This window comes from Microtus pennsylvanicus, chromosome 8, assembly GCF_037038515.1.
Source record: "Microtus pennsylvanicus isolate mMicPen1 chromosome 8, mMicPen1.hap1, whole genome shotgun sequence".
NCBI lineage: Eukaryota > Metazoa > Chordata > Mammalia > Rodentia > Cricetidae > Microtus > Microtus pennsylvanicus.
The window spans coordinates 61,440,926-61,456,585 of NC_134586.1; the positions used below are offsets into that span (position 1 = coordinate 61,440,926).

At 42.8% G+C, this 15,660-nt stretch overlaps 1 protein-coding gene and 1 pseudogene across 3 annotated transcripts in view; both read right to left on the reverse strand.

Moving 5' to 3' along the window:
- The window catches only part of LOC142856324 (exocyst complex component 6B), a 523,494-nt gene that overhangs the window by 54,854 nt on the left and 452,980 nt on the right, over nt 1-15,660 (reverse strand). Inside the window, exon 21 of one of the 3 annotated variants that reach the window (XM_075983674.1) lies at nt 1,357-1,469. The exons of the other annotated variants lie outside the window; for them this stretch is intronic. Coding sequence (XP_075839789.1) covers nt 1,357-1,469 — 113 coding nt within the window. The remainder of the gene's footprint in view (nt 1-1,356; nt 1,470-15,660) is intronic. 3 annotated transcript variants of the gene reach the window in all.
- Nucleotides 2,549-2,769, reverse strand: LOC142855547 (protein kish-A pseudogene; annotated as a pseudogene).

Here is a 15,660-nt window from a genome sequence, read left to right on the forward strand (position 1 = left end):
GATAAGTGCATGAGTATCAGATCAAACACCAGACTATCTCCCCATTTCTACTTTGCAATGAGAACATTGGGCCTGGCTTGCCTCTGATAAGGAATCATCATAGGAGATGTGGGTTCTAGATCCTAAAGCCATAGGCCTTTGTCCCCAAGAGCTGTTATTTGCTTAGGAGTTCTTCTGTCAGGGCTGAACTGCAGGCCCTGAGTCAATAAGAGTACAAAGCATGTCAGAAAGCTGGGTGGGAAGAGATTCTTTCCCTACTGCTGATGGGAAAAGTTCCTGCCATCATTCCCACCCCAAAATGAACTAGTAAACCAAAGGTCTGTAAGGCAAAAAGAAAGAGGAAGTGGCTAGCTGGGTGGCACCAGGCTGGTTTAGAAGATTAGTTTGTCAGGATGGAGACCACTGATAGGACCAGCATTTTAGTTTAGTTATTGACATCATTGAGAAAACTGGAAGGACTTGCCTCAGAGTGATGGAAAACTCTCGAGTGAACAATATACTTACTCTCTAGATATCCTAGAGAAAAAAGTCATTGGAAGAGAGAACCATGGGAGAAAGTTAACATGAAACCATCAATTCCCAGCATATCTCTTGGCTTCAAACAAAGAGCCCAAAATACTGTTCTTGTCTATTCTCTGCTTTCGGCTTACATCTGACATGTTCTCCAACACCCCCCCCCCCCCAATAAGAAAGACACACCTTGATTTCTGTTTTTGTCTAAAGCTCTACTTTGACCTCTTGGACTTCAGCCTTTGCCTTTCTAGGGCTGGAGAAGGCTTGGCTGCCCATCCATGTGGACTTTCTACACTGCCTTGATGAAGGTAACTAGTCATGTCTTAAATAGCTCTTTGACATGGGTCTGCCAGTCCTCAGTAGGTTGGCAAAATTCAGAGCCAGGTTACAATGCATACCACTGGCACCTGTGTGTCACAATGGCTAGCTTTGAGATGTTGGGTGTTAGATAACTCAGTTCAGTGAAACCACATTTCTGAGGAGGTCTGCTCTACAGATTATTAAGACCCAAGGACTAGGACATGCTCCTTTGCTTACCAGACTGGCCTGAACCAAATCCATGTCATCTTACTATCTTCCACTGTCTTCTTTAGGTAGACACTTAGTCTAATTAGACTACAAGGCATACAGAATCCCATTCTGATTTGTACTTATGGCTTGCTGGAACTAAGAATTCTGAATGGGCTACCAAGTGAAATGGTCAATATGGCTGGAAGCACCTGAGTTAGCTTCAAGAACAAGTATGTTTTTCAAGGCACTAGAAACAGGAAAATGGCCTTATATACTAACTACCCTTTACCCTTCCTCCACCTCTCTATACAGAGCACAGGGCTGTGTACTCACTTCTCAAGCAGGGTCAGAGCAGTCACAGGATTCACTCGGAGATACTTGCAGTTGGGTTGTCCATAGTCAGCAAGGTATGTGGACCAATCCCACTGAATGAAGAGGTCCAATAGCTGAAAAATACCCCAATCCCCATACCAGTTAACCAGAACCTCAGAAATCCTAAAATTCTTTACTACCAGCTAACTCTTGAAACACTGAAATAACATCTAATAAAAGCAAATACAGCTGCAGACCACACTAGAAATAGGAAAATACCCACGTAAATGTCAGATGATAGAGTAATTTCCACCACAAGGACAAGTCCATCACTGAGACTTCATACTAGCAGTGAGCCTTAGAGACCAAACTATGGAAAAACTATTTGGGGCTGACCTCACATATAGGACCCATAGGAATCACCCACTTATTCATTTGAGAAATGCCTATCATGAGCTTTCTGCATGCCAAATCTACTGAGGCACTCAGAATTCAACAATGAACAAATTAAGTGGGTGCAGCCCAGAGCCACAATGAGACTTCAACCTCAGTTGGTCAGTACTGGTGCTCCCCATACTCTTAGAGGCCAGAAGAGGGCATTGAATCTCCTAGGACTGGAGTTACAGATGGTTGTGAGTCACCATGTATGTGTTTGGAACCAAACCTGAGTCCTCTGCAAGAGTAGCCAGTGTTCTTAATCTCTGAATCATCTCTCTAACACCTGGTTAATATTTATTTATTTAGCAATCAAAATGGTTTAAATATGAATGTAATTCATAAGAACAGTAACAACAACTAAAGTAGTACATGTTTTTTCCTCAATAAAAATAGGCCAGTCTCTAGAAGGTCTCATTCTATGAAGACACCATTTTCAAGTCTTAGTAAAAGGAGCCTGTGGAATTCACCATCTGTGTGTTCTACTTTATGCCCTCAACAACCTTACAAAAAGCGTCCCAACACAAGAGATTACATTTGCAGAGTGCAATGCTGAAGCGACAGAACTGAGATTGAGCGCTACAATCACATTCCTGTGTGTTAAATTGTTACTTAATTATTTATTTAGCTCATTGGTCCAATAGCATAAAAGAGAGAACAGCATCTTAAAATTCATCTCATTCTATGTTCAGAGATAAAAGGGTTAACCATTCTTCATTTTCTGGAGGCAAACCTAGTTTAGAGTCTGACGGCAATCACACACAGGTAGTTTTCAAAGCTACTGCATGAAGAGGATGCTGAAGGCCACCTCTATGCAGTATATGGTAACATAATGACTCTTGCATTTACCAATTCAGGCACACTCCCCAAATATTCCCAATAGCCCAGTCTTATTTCTGTCCAGAAGGCTGGGTGCCAAAGATCAGATATAAGCACACGTATATACACGCAGCAAGATTACAGTCAACAGACTCTGAAAATTGGAAATGGCAGACATAGTGAGGCTGATGCTGGTTCAGCCACATCACCCTTCTGGGCTGGGGTGCCCTGGGTAATATTTAAATGGACAGAAATACACTGCTCTTGCTTGATTAAATACTTTTCCTTATCTAGAATATCTAGGTAGACACTTTTCTGATCCACTTTAGGTAGACACTTAGTCTAATTAGACTACAAGGCATACAGAATCCCATTCTGATTTGTACTTATGGCTTGCTGGAACTAAGAATTAGGAATGGACTATCAAGTGCAATGGTCAATATTGTTTATAAACTTAGGCTCTCCCACTACCTTCCTTCCTTCTGGATTGGTCACTGATCCAGCTTTCATTCTGCTATTAGGAAATGCTCCTCTTTCTCTCCTGTGTGCATTTTCTACTGGTATGGACTCTGAGATTCCACTTTTTTATTATTACTTAGTTTATTTATTTCACATCCCAACCATAGCCTCCCTCCTCTCCCTCCCTCCCCACCCATGCCCCCCCAACCACCAGTTCGCCCTTCCTCCATAATTGTTCAGAAAGGGGAAGGCCTCCCATGGGTTTCAGCAAAGCATGGCATATCAAGGTGCCCTAAGACCAAGCAGCCTGCCCCCCACGCCCTGTATTCAGGCTGGGCAAGGCAATCCAGCATGAGGAATAGGTTCCCAAGAGTCAGTCAAAGCACCTGGGACAGCCCTTGCTCCCATTGCCAGGAGTACATACAGACCAAACTATCCAACTGTCACATATATTCAGAGGGCCTAGGTTGGTCCCATTCAGGCTCCCTAGTTGTTGGTTCAGACTCTGTGGGTTCCCATGCACCGGGTTAGTGGTTTCTCTGGGTTTTCCTGTGATGTTCCTGACCTTCCTGTTCCCTCTCCTCAGCAGGACTCTCCAAATGTGACTCAATGTTTGCCCATGGGTCTCTGCATGTGCCTCCATCAGTCACTGGATAAAGGCTCTCTCTGCTGACAACCAGGGTAGTCACCAATAGGATCCCCACTTTTAATGGCTTATTCTTATATATACTGTTTTGGGACTCAGACGGTCCTAGCATTGGCAAACAGGAGTCCTTGCAAGTTAGGCATGTGTTCCTGTGCTATGACCCATAATTTCTGGAGCACTTCAGACAAAGCTTTCTGGTACAACAGGACTTGCATTAAACCAGCTCAGTGTGGCAATCAGCCATTACTTTTTAAAAATAAGATTCTTTTAAGAGGAATGATATGAAAAAAGGGATTTTGGTGCCAGCTGTGCTCCCTGCTACTGAAATACCCCTGTTCCCTGCTATTGGGGAGACAACTTATATATGTAATATGCAGGTTAAAAGTATGCACCTCTTAAAAACCCGGGCATCCACAAATACTTCGAGTTTCAACCCTCTCACAGGTTCTCTTGTTCTCCTGGTAAGAACCCTGACTTTCAGCATCTTTATTTAATTTGATCAACCTTACATATATCTGAAATGGACTCAGGACTGTTTGTATATACCACTAAAATAACAACCAACAAACCAAACAAGGGGGATGAAGATGGAACTCAGGATTTGCTTGCGATTCTTCCTCCTACCATCAAACACCGCAGTCATAAATAATACGGATAATTCCCCTTCCTGTTTAACTCAATGCAACTGGTTCAGTTTGGTTTTGCTTGTTTTTAAAATTATGTTCTTCCCTCCCCTATCCTTGTTTGTTTCTAAATCTTCACTGATTCTGTTTCTGAATTAGGGGCTCCCCTGAAGCTAGATAAACATTTTTTTTGTTGTTTTGTTTTTCAAGCCAGGGTTTCTCTGTGTAGCTCTGGCTGTCCTGGAACTCACTATGTAGACCGGCTGGCCTTGAACTACACCAAACTTCTTAAAGACTTTATTTACTTATTTTTATTTTTTTTTTTTTTGATTTGTAGCTAAGAGACACTGGAAAAATCTAAAAGACTCAAAGGCAAAATCCTTTTTCCAAGCTTAGCTATGTAAACAAAGAACAGACAGGTTCTAACAGGACAAATGAAAAATTTCAGGGAAGACCTTTGGGGTGAAACAGCATAAAGATGGGCCAAACTTATAATTCGTGTTTCTCCAAACCAACTTGCCAAGTAGACCACGCCTAGGGTCTTTCCAAGTGGCAATAGGGAGAAGACTGTCTGAGGACAAAGGAAGATCAAACTGGAGAGGTTCATCCGTGCTAGGAAGGCACCCAGCTTTGGATATGTGACTTTGGAGTTCCAAGGGAAGGTACTCATAGCAGTGCAGAAGAGCCCAGAGGATTCTGGTCATGTCTGCACCAGCTCCACTGGGTAGCACCGATGCAACCTCACACTGTCAAAACTTCCCTCTTTCTAGCATGATACAAAGATTCCACAGAGAACAAAGAATGGCAGGAGCAAAGGTAGGTACACACAGCAACGGACACTTTGACAGAAGCCACATCCTGCTTCCCATAGACTTAATTTGTTGACAAGTTTTCTCTTGAACAGGCCCACTGATTCTTGTAGAAACTGCTCTGAAAGTAGGAATGTCCTTGAGGTGAAAGGAAAACTTGACTTTATACCTTATATACATTCAAATAAATTCTTCATGCTAAACAGGATAGAGTGCAAGATAATTATGATAGCATGTCTGAGATACCTATGTAATCCCACAAAATTCTAAATATGCTGTCTTCTGTAAGTACAGTCTCCTTACGTAGAGAACAGGAACATCAGAACACTAGGCAGGCATCCCTTGCTCTCTGATAGTCTTGACAGGATAACATTCATTACATCATCAAAGCAGTTTTCATAATGTACAACCTGCAGGTACTTTTTAAGGAAGCAGCATGGCATAACAAGCACAAATGCAGACTCAGGGTTCCCCAACTGAGAGTGTGATCACAGATAAAGCTTCTATCAACAGCTGAGGGCATGCCAAGAGAAAGACTGTAGAGAAACTGCTTAGCAGCAGACCCGACCATGACCCATCTGTGTTTATTGCCAGGATTTCCCCTGACCCCATGCCCTTAGCCATGCAATTCAAAGAACAGCTTTGGTTTGCCTCTTCCATGACCTCAGAAATGTTTCCTGATACAGACATCTGGACAAACGTCAGAAAAGGAATGATGAACTTTAACAAACAGTACCAACAATGTAGCAAGCACTCCTGGGTATCACATAGAGAAGACAGTGAGATGCATGTCCAGTCTTGAACTGAGGCTGGTAAATGAGCAGATTTAGAGTGATGGACAATAAGATACTTTAAGAGGATGATACAGTTCACAAGAAAAGCTTATAGACCCAGGCCAGGCAGGTGGGGATTGGCAGGGGTGGGGTGGGGGTGCTGGGCAAGGAATCTGACAAGGCATTCTCTGGGGGAATACTTTGGATATAAGTAGGAGAAAGGAAGCAAGGAACAAGTGGCCTTGAGTTGCTAAGTTAAGGGCATTGAGTTTCAGCTGGAAGCCTCTCTACTTGTTTTATCAAGGATGCTCCCAGATATTTTCTAGGGCAGAAGATAGAAAACTGTAATCACCACCTATTTTTTAAAAAATGTTTTATTGGAACAGAGCTGTGTTCACTGGATAACATCATATGTACGGCTGCTTTTATGTAGTATTAGCTGAGGCCAGTAGCTATGACAAACACCATCACATGCCAGGAAAGCCTAAAGCTGTACTCTTCGATTTTTCAGGGAAGTTGAGCTTTAGATCCGGGTCAAGAAGGACAGTGTGTGTGTGTGTGTGTGTGTGTGTGTGTGTGTGTGTGTGTGTGTGTGTGTGCGTGCGCGCGTGTGTGTGTGTGTGTATGTGTGTGTGTGTCTGTGTGTGTGTGATAAGATGTAAGATCTATCATATCCATTAAATTAAAGGAAAGCAAGAAGGCAAAGTACTCAATCACGAGGCAGTGGTAAGAACTTCATTATTATGACAACTGGCACCAGAACTCCTTTAGGAGAGAGAAGTGTTTGGTGAGATTTTCTGTTTCAAGTGTTTCTGCTTGAGTGAGCTCCTCAAGATACAGAGGCATCTGCAGATAAAGGAGGAGAAATTTGTGTTCCTGGTTAAGTGGCAGACCTGGAAGAAAGGCAATTTAACTAGTGTGTGAGAGGGGCCAAGAAGAAAATCTCTAATGGTTTTAGGGCCTGGACAACTCTGGAGACCAGGATACTGAGTAAGGAGTTTTTTCAAAGCTGTTGCTGTCTAGTTTAGACAAATCTCTGGTTCCAGATACTTAAGGAAGGCTGGCAGGCTGGCTCCTCCCTCTCCCCTGCCTCTCTTTGTGTGTCTCAAAGCAAAACTAGATAGCTGCAAGCTTACTGCACAAACAGAAGCCCAGGAGGCACAGAGATGGACAATACACAAGGGCTCACAGCAATCCAAAGGAGGCCTCTGGATTTTCCACAGGTGATAAAACTGGGACTGGAGAAGCCTCTGGGGCTCTCTGGATCTCCACCAAACCTTGCAACAATGGTTATGCTGCAAGCTCAGTCCTGGAGCTTCCAGGAGCGTGTGGTATCCTCCTTTCCCCTGAAGGGAAAGAAGGAAGGGAAGGAGTGAATCTTGGGTGTGTGGTTGGTTCTTTGCTGTTCTTGTAATCCTACCACTTGGATGCAGACATCATAAACCTCTGTTTCAGTGGACAACTGGGCAACAGCAGTTTCTTCCTAAGGAAAACATTACCTTTATTTTATTTTATTTTATTTTATTTTTTGGTTTTTCGAGACAGGGTTTCTCTGTGGTTTTGGAGCCTGTCCTGAAACTAGCTCTTGTAGACCAGGCTGGTCTCGAACTCACAGAGATCCGCCTGCCTCTGCCTCCCAAGTGCTTTAGAAACATTTATTTGCCTCAATAATACATGTTTCTAGATTGCCTATTTAAGCCTTTCACTCCTACGGCTATGCTGGCAGAGTAAGGAAAAGACAGGTAGGCTGACCTACCACAGTCATCTCCACCTGAGGCCTGCAAGAGTCTCTTGAACGGGACACGGTACCAAACACTCTTTCCAATGATGTTGTCCTGTGCTCGCCTCTCACCAACAACAGCATCTTGCTAAGGGGACAGAGGCAGAGCCTTAATGGGTGCTGACTGAGCTGCCCTTTTAGGGGTGGGGAGACAGCAGGTGAGAAGTTTGGGTGGAAGTGCTGCCATAGATGTAGTAGGAGAAGGGGACAATCACCTTAGACTGGTTTTTTTCTTCTAGTATATTATTGTTTGGGTTAGGGACTATATTACTGATTTGTTAAATGAACTATCACACATTCCCAGGCCAAACTAACTGAGTTTAAGAGCATCTCTGCAAAGAGACCATAGATAGAAGGTGATATCAAAAATACAAGTATAAGCAAGCATAAAAATAATGGCAGAACTCAACAGCTCTAACCACAGTATAAGTTCTGCATCATTCACTTTAGAAAGCAAAATGTGTGCCACATCCACCAGCATGATAAACAACCCTTATGATTAAAATGATCAGAAAAGATACTTGAAATATGATTTATATACAGAGCCATGAGTGACTTTTTCTTAGCCTATATCCATAATATACATTTTGAAATATTAACTGGTTAGTATGTATATGCAAACATAGACATAAACACATAAACATACACACCTCTAAAAGAGATGATAAAGTTCCATGTCAAACTGCAGTAGGGAGGAAGGTGTGGATTGGAATATCTTTTTGTATCTATTCATATCTAATTATAGTTGATTAATAAATTGTTATAAACATTAATATATATTACAGGTGAGTCTTCAAAATTTATTTTACCAATAGTGGTACTCAGTGAAAAGTTTGGAGGAACTGGCTAGAATATGCAAGGAAAACTATCATAACCAAGTGTGTAGGAGCACACCTGCAATTCCAACACTTTGAAGGCTGAGGAAGGGTGATCATGGCTTCATGTCTACTATGGACTACACTGTGAGTTAGAGGTCAGGCTGGGCTACGTAACATGACCCTTTCTCACAAAACAAAAAAGCCTGTGTGGTCCATGTGTGGTCTGAATGAAAATGGATCCCATAGGCCCATAAGGAGTGGCACCATTAGGAGGTGTGACCTTGTTGGAGGAAGTGTGTCACTGTGGGGTTGGCAGAGGGGTGGGCTTTGAGGTTTCAGAAGCTCAAGCCAAGCCTAGTGGCTCACTGTCTCTTCCTGCTGTCTGCTGATCCAGATGTAAAACTCTTGGTTTCTTCTCCAGCACCATGTCTGCCTGTGTGCTGCCATGCTTCTGGATATGATGATAATGGACTTAATTGTAAGCCAGTCCCAATCAAATGCTTTCCTTTATAAGAGTTGCTGTGATCATATCATCTCTTCACATCAATAAAACTTTAACTAAAACAGTTTTTCGCTTAGATGTTAAAATGAAGAAACAGTTGTAGACCTTCTGCAGGTCATAATTACAAATTACAGCCTGTAGGAAGTTAAGGCCTACCAGGCTGAGAGGAGTCAACCTGGAGTCTGCCTGGTGATGTCAGAGGTCCTGATCATGCCTTAGCCAATGAGGGGCAACCACGCAATTAACACTAACATTAACCATGTTAATGGATTGGACTGCCTGAATGCTGGGACGGCACATAAGTTTTTCCCTGTTGTTAGATAAATGCGTCTCCTGTATGTCTTTTATGTGACTCCCAGTATCTGGGATGTTGACACTGCGCCTTCCCCTCCCCACCCCCAAGAAGACATTAGGGTCCAGCACCAACAGCCTCCGCTCTTTCTATAGGTCTAGGAAAGCATGCTTAACACTAAAAGATGGGTGAGCTGAGAATAAGCTGGAGTTTTAATTGCCTAGGAATAGTTGAGTCTGGCAGGGAGGCTTAGTGTTTGCTAACTTCTTCAACCTTTTTTTTTTTTTTTTTTTTTTTTTTTTTTTTTTTTTTTTTACTCATTTGAGTAGGTAGAGGTGAATAAAACTGAACTTGGAATTCCACTGCCAAAATGTGGAAGTGTGGAAGTAATCTATAGATTGATTAAAGAGCCAGAAGTTGCTCTTTGTCTCCATTCTGAAGATTCCAGTTTAATAAAAAAATCTGCCCCTCACACCTGCAGTATACCAGTAGTACTTCCTTGGAAGGCTGGAATTTTATCTTTATAGAGTTGAGACATTTTTGCTTCCCTTTTCAAAAAATTTCCCTTCTTTTTAATTCTAGTTACTAATTATATTTTAGTGGATCTGCCCAAGTTCACTTTGGAAACAGGTGATGAAACAATTTGCTAAAAATTTCTAACTAGCCCAGCATCTGCCCCTGAGAGTCAAAGGAAAGATCCAGACATAAAGTCTTGTATGCTAAATCCCCCGAGAGGAAAGACGAAAACTCAGAAGATCAATAGCTCCACTCTGTCGGATCATCAGGAAGAAAACGGGGAACTGCAAGCAAACTGACTACCAGAAGCCAAGGAGCAGAAGTAGGAGAAAAAGAAACATGACAAATGCGAGGCTATGTATCTTGCTTACACATGTTATTTGAGGTCCAGAAAAAGTCAACAGTCTAACAGTCAGTATCACTGCTATTTAATAGAAACGAAACCCATGAAGGATTAAATATGGACTGATGAACTAGGGATGATGGCTCAGCAGGTAAAAAAAAAAGCCACACAAATATGAGGGCCTGAGTTTGTATCCTTACAACCTCACATAAAAGCTGGGTATGGCAGCATAATCCCAATATATCTACAGTGAGATAGGAGGCGAAAACGGGAGGATACCTAGAAACTCATGTACTGGATAGGTTGCATGCTGTTTTAGTTAGTTTTATTGCTGCGATAAGACAACGTGACTAGGGCAACTTACAGAATAAAGAATTTATTGAGGTTTATAGCTCAAAGTCTGTGACCATCATGATGCGAAGCAATGCAGCAGCAGGCAGACATGGTGCTGGAGCAGCACCTGAGAGCACGTGATCCACAAGCACGAGGTAGAGAAAGAGCAAGCTAACTGGATTTTGACATCTCAAAGCCCAGCTCCAGTAACATACAACAAGGCCACACCTCTTAATCCTTTCCAAATAGTTCTACTAACTGGGGTCTGAATACTTAAATATATGAGTCTATGGGGGCAATTTCTGGTTCAAGCAATCATATGCCTCTGTACACACACACACACACACACACAATCACATGCACACAGCATTCATGCAACACACACACAAAGAGATCTTTATAAATGGACTCAACTAGGGACAGCATCACTCCCAAAGCCAATTCTTTCCTCTGGAAAAAGCCAAATGCCATCATCTAGAGGGAATTCTCCAGGGTGTACAGCGCAGCACTTCAGGCTAAGGAGATACTTGCTTCAGGCTACGGAGAGTGCTGATTCCATGTTTGGGGAATGGTAGGAGTTTACTAAGTAAGAAAAACTTTGCAGATGCATAAACATAGGTCAAGTTGAAAATTTTCAGGCAAGAAGATCTGAAGCAATGAATGAATGTGTGGCCTAGGATGGAAGCACAGGCAAGATAAGAATGGATGAGTCCTGTCTCAGATCTAGCTGGAAAGTTTCAAGAGCAAATAGAAGTGAGAATGGGACAGGGAAGGCAAAAAAGGATGCACACGGCCGGAATTAGAGTCCAGCCTGTGACATGAATGCAGGAGGCAGCTGCAGTAAATAGTGGAGTTGTGAGTTCTTAACTCACAAAAGGTTTCAAACTCAGATGTTTTAAAACCACTGTGCCAGTCACTTCTTGGGGCAACAGTCTGAAAATTCCATACAGTTCTCAAATCTCAACGGTAAACAAGTAGACCAAAGAGGAAACCGTATCCCCAGATACCCACACACATGCTACCTCAGGAGTCCTTGATATGCAAGGCATATCAAGTGTTAAAACCATCACCTGTCTTCCTACCTACCCACTTGCTGGTCCAGTCCTACAAAGGGTAAACAAGGCCCATGTGAAAAGAATCTTGCATTGAAGCTAGTGTTAAAGACTGTTAGAATACCAGTGTGAATTAAACCAAAGGCTTCAGAACAGACCAAGTGGGCTACTGTCCCAGAACAGTTAATGGAGCTCCCTACATTACTCCCCATCCCCTCTGGCAGGTCCATTCAGTACAGGACTTCTCAGGCTATGTTCACTCGGGCCATCAGTAGGGAAGAGAAGGTTCTGCCTGTTTACTGAGATCTTACCAAGTGTTGGGGCAGTGGTACCTACTTAGATAATTTTACGAGTCTTTGCACAATTCTGTGACAGTTTGCAGTGATCCATTTTATAGTCGTCAAAGAGAGTTAAGTGACCAGCCCAAGATCATTAATTTAGTGAACAGAGGTCTCCAGTTTTAATTTATACGTTTCCAACTCCAAAGTGACACCCTTCTATAATGCAATTTATAATCTGGAAGGAAAAAGATAACAAGGGCTAAAAAGTTCTTCCCTGTCCCATTACTATTCTAGTTCTAGAAATGTAGACAATGTCTCTGACTTCTTTCAAGTCTATCCTTTGCTTCAGATATGGCTAGCATTTAGTGTAACTTATCAGTTAACAACAAAAGAATTAGAAGGCTAGACATATTAGACAGGGAAGTCTGTATCTAAGTCCTGATATGAGCAGGTTTCTAGGATGTGTTTAGAGCTGGACAGACACCTGGCTTGCCCAGTCTCTACGGAAGTTGGAACTTGAGAGGTGCCGAGAGCAGAACAGATACCCAGTGACCTCCCAGGAAGCAATGGAAGTCACTGAGAGGACCACGTGTAGAGAGTGCTGCTAAGGGGACAGGGTGCATTCACACTGCAGAATCAAGAATCCTTCCCCAAACTGGATAGACTGCTAAGTATGTCTTAGTAACTGAGACAACACAGCTGTTCTGAGCCACCCCCAGCAGAGACAGTCAATGCAGACTTTTCGAAGATTCTACTAGGCAACTGACTTAGATGGTTAGATTTCTACATCTTAGCTTCATATTCACCCCCAAGCAGCTCAAAGGTAGGACACACAGCAGACCTAGTAAGTGAGAGTTTGCAAAATATTTTGGCTACGTGGCCCAATTTTTTTAAAGAGTCTTTAGGAGTGTGTGTGTGTATGCATGCGGCATGTGTACATGTGTGTGGGAAGACGGAGGAAGTGAAGAAAAACACCTTTGACTTTCTATGTTTTTATTCACTGAATTCTCAGAGCAGGGAGAGCAAGCTCTGTGGCAGATTCTAGTGACCAAAGACAGACATGCTCACAGAAAGAGTCGTTCTTGGAACTATCTTGGTTGTGGGACAAATGGCCTCTTCCCCTATCAGCATAGCTGCCCTTCTTTTTCTCTAAGAATCTCTTTCTAAGACTGTCTTCATGCCAGAAATGGTCACAACATCACTTCTCTGAATTGTACTCGGAGGAGAATTTTGTCTGTCATCTTTAGAACATTCAAGATGCTCTCAGTTTGCTCCATTTTCCTGGTCTCTTGGTTTGTCAACATACTCCAGACTTCTTATATTCCTTTGTTTGCTTTAGACATCATCCCATGGCTTCTGAATCTAATGTAGAAGGCAGAAGATCAGCTCAGGACCTATCTATTGCAAGTTCCCTTGCTGGTAAAGACTCTTCTAGAACTTACTTTCATTGACAGTGAAGAACCTAGACTCTCTTCCAGCTCTAAGATTCTAAAATTAGTAAGTTCCTCTAGAAGGCCAATGGCTGATACAGTACAACTCTCATATTTAGCAAGGACAAGGCTTTTGAGGAGCTGCAAGAAGTGTGCCGTTCCTTGTCCTCTCCTTTAGAAAGGAAGTGGCTGAGGTCCAGAGAGAGACATTGTGATAGACCGCATGACTGGGTTACAACCATGGACTATGCTCTGGCTTTGTTTAATCTTTCTGTCTATAGAACACAATTTAAATAGTTGGGGGAGAACTGAAATACTTAGCTTAACATGTTCTCATGACTACTCGGCATCTGCTATGCATTCTTATGCCATGTACACACACACACACACACACACACACACAGAGAGAGAGAGAGAGAGAGAGAGAGAGACAGACAGCCAAACAGACACACCACAGAGAGTAACTTCATGCAACTTACTTTTCTGTCATCACTTTTTCCTACTAAATTGATTCATTTATTTTACATCCCAACTGGTTTCCCCTCCCCCTCTCTTCCCATTCCCTTCCTCTAACTCCCCTGCCCCACCCCCCGCACTCCTCTTCTGCTTCTGTTCAGAAAGGGGCAGACTTCCCATGGGTTATCAACAAAGCTTATGATATAACATATCATAAGGCTGGGCAAGGCAACCCAGTAGAATAGGTTCCTAAAAGCCAGCCAAAGCATTAGAGACTGCCCCTGCTCCCATTGCCAGGAGTCCCACAAAAAGACCAAGTTACACAACTGTCACACTATGTAGAGGGACTAGGTCTGTCCTATGCAGGCTCCCTGGTTGTCAGTCCAGACTCTGTGAGCCCCTATAAGCCCAAGTTATGCAACTTACCATTCTTAATATCCTACCCATATTGGTCAGTCCAAATTTGTTTATTCATTTGAACTGTTAAATACTACTCTCCAATGTGCAAGAATATAGAACATAGTAAAATATGCTTCTCAGTTGTTTCTGGTGGAAAGTTGCCCAAGTGTGTTCTGGATGGCAAGGGGATGTATTTAATGTCTGCTGTTACTCAGGGCAGAGAGCAGGCTAGGTGAGTGTGGTGAGAAAGGACTGTCATCTAGTCTTACCACCACGAGATTGTATGATGTAAAAATGTCAGGTCTGTGTTGTAAGTAGTTTCTGAATCTGATTCACAGCAAGTGACACAGAGAAAAGGCAGCTATCAGTCTAGACATAGACACTAGGGAGTTGACTGAAAGGGTCCTTCTACCCTTGGAAGAGAACAGAGAAAGACACACTAAAGAACCAGTGGCAAAGCCTGTGCTGGCCAGAATGAAGATGAACACAAAGCATCCCTCTTCTGCAGCAGGAAGTGAGGCTTCAGTCCCAGTTGAGAATCCTTCCGACTGGAGCAGTCTTCAAAGGCTTTTCTAAGGAATGTAAGGCTGACCTGGAATGACAGGATAAGCTCTGCTTTCATGCCTACCTTCTTTGACTATATTCCTCTGAAATTCTCCAGGAAGCCATGGTGTCTGTTAGCCAGCAACTGAGCTGGGTGAATAGGAGAAGTTGGGGGGGGGGGAGGAGAACAACCTTGGAGTGAGAGAGCTTTAAATCACTTGTTTCCAGAAATTTAAAGAGGCAGACAGCGCCCACTTCGTCTGCACACATGAACTGAGTCTATCTTCTTATGTGGCTGGAGCAGTGGGATTTTACTCTTTGTAGGTATGGGGGTTTTGATCCAGCATTTTATCTCTGTGTTTATTATCTTCTCAGTGGAGCATGGTCTATTGTGGGGATTCAGCAAATCATTAAGGGTTTCTGATTCATAAATTAGATGAATTTTTGTTAAAACTTGGCCCCTTCATCAAATTAGGATCCGAAAAGAGGTATGGTAAGTGAAAGCACATTTAAATGTCACTTCGCTACTGCAGTTGTCATCAAGGCCACCACAGAGGTGTCGTTATTAATCAAAGGTTCCACTGCCCTTTGTGAACTTCACAGGAACAGGAACCTTTTTGACTTTTGCTTCAATGTAACAGCAAACCAAGCCTCTGGCTCTCACCCAAGCTACAACTCCCTTTTCCCATCCTGTCCATGTCCAGTGGACCAGAGCCATCTGGACACTTTCCACATTGGCATTTGTCACATGACTTGTCCTGGGAACTAAGTTCCATCAAGGAAGAACCTTAGAAAGTGCCCAACCATCAGTACAGGGCTTTAAGAGACCACCTACAGTTTAAACAGTATGAACGTGGTATGAGGAAAAGCAACCTATACTTTAACCTGTGATCTCTCTCCCATGTCTACAATAAAGTCACCACTAAGTGCAGACCAAGGTGATACTGAAAATGACCACCTTATTCTACCTAATTCCCTTTTCTAGTTCTTTCCATATTGTGGCATGCCATTCTTCT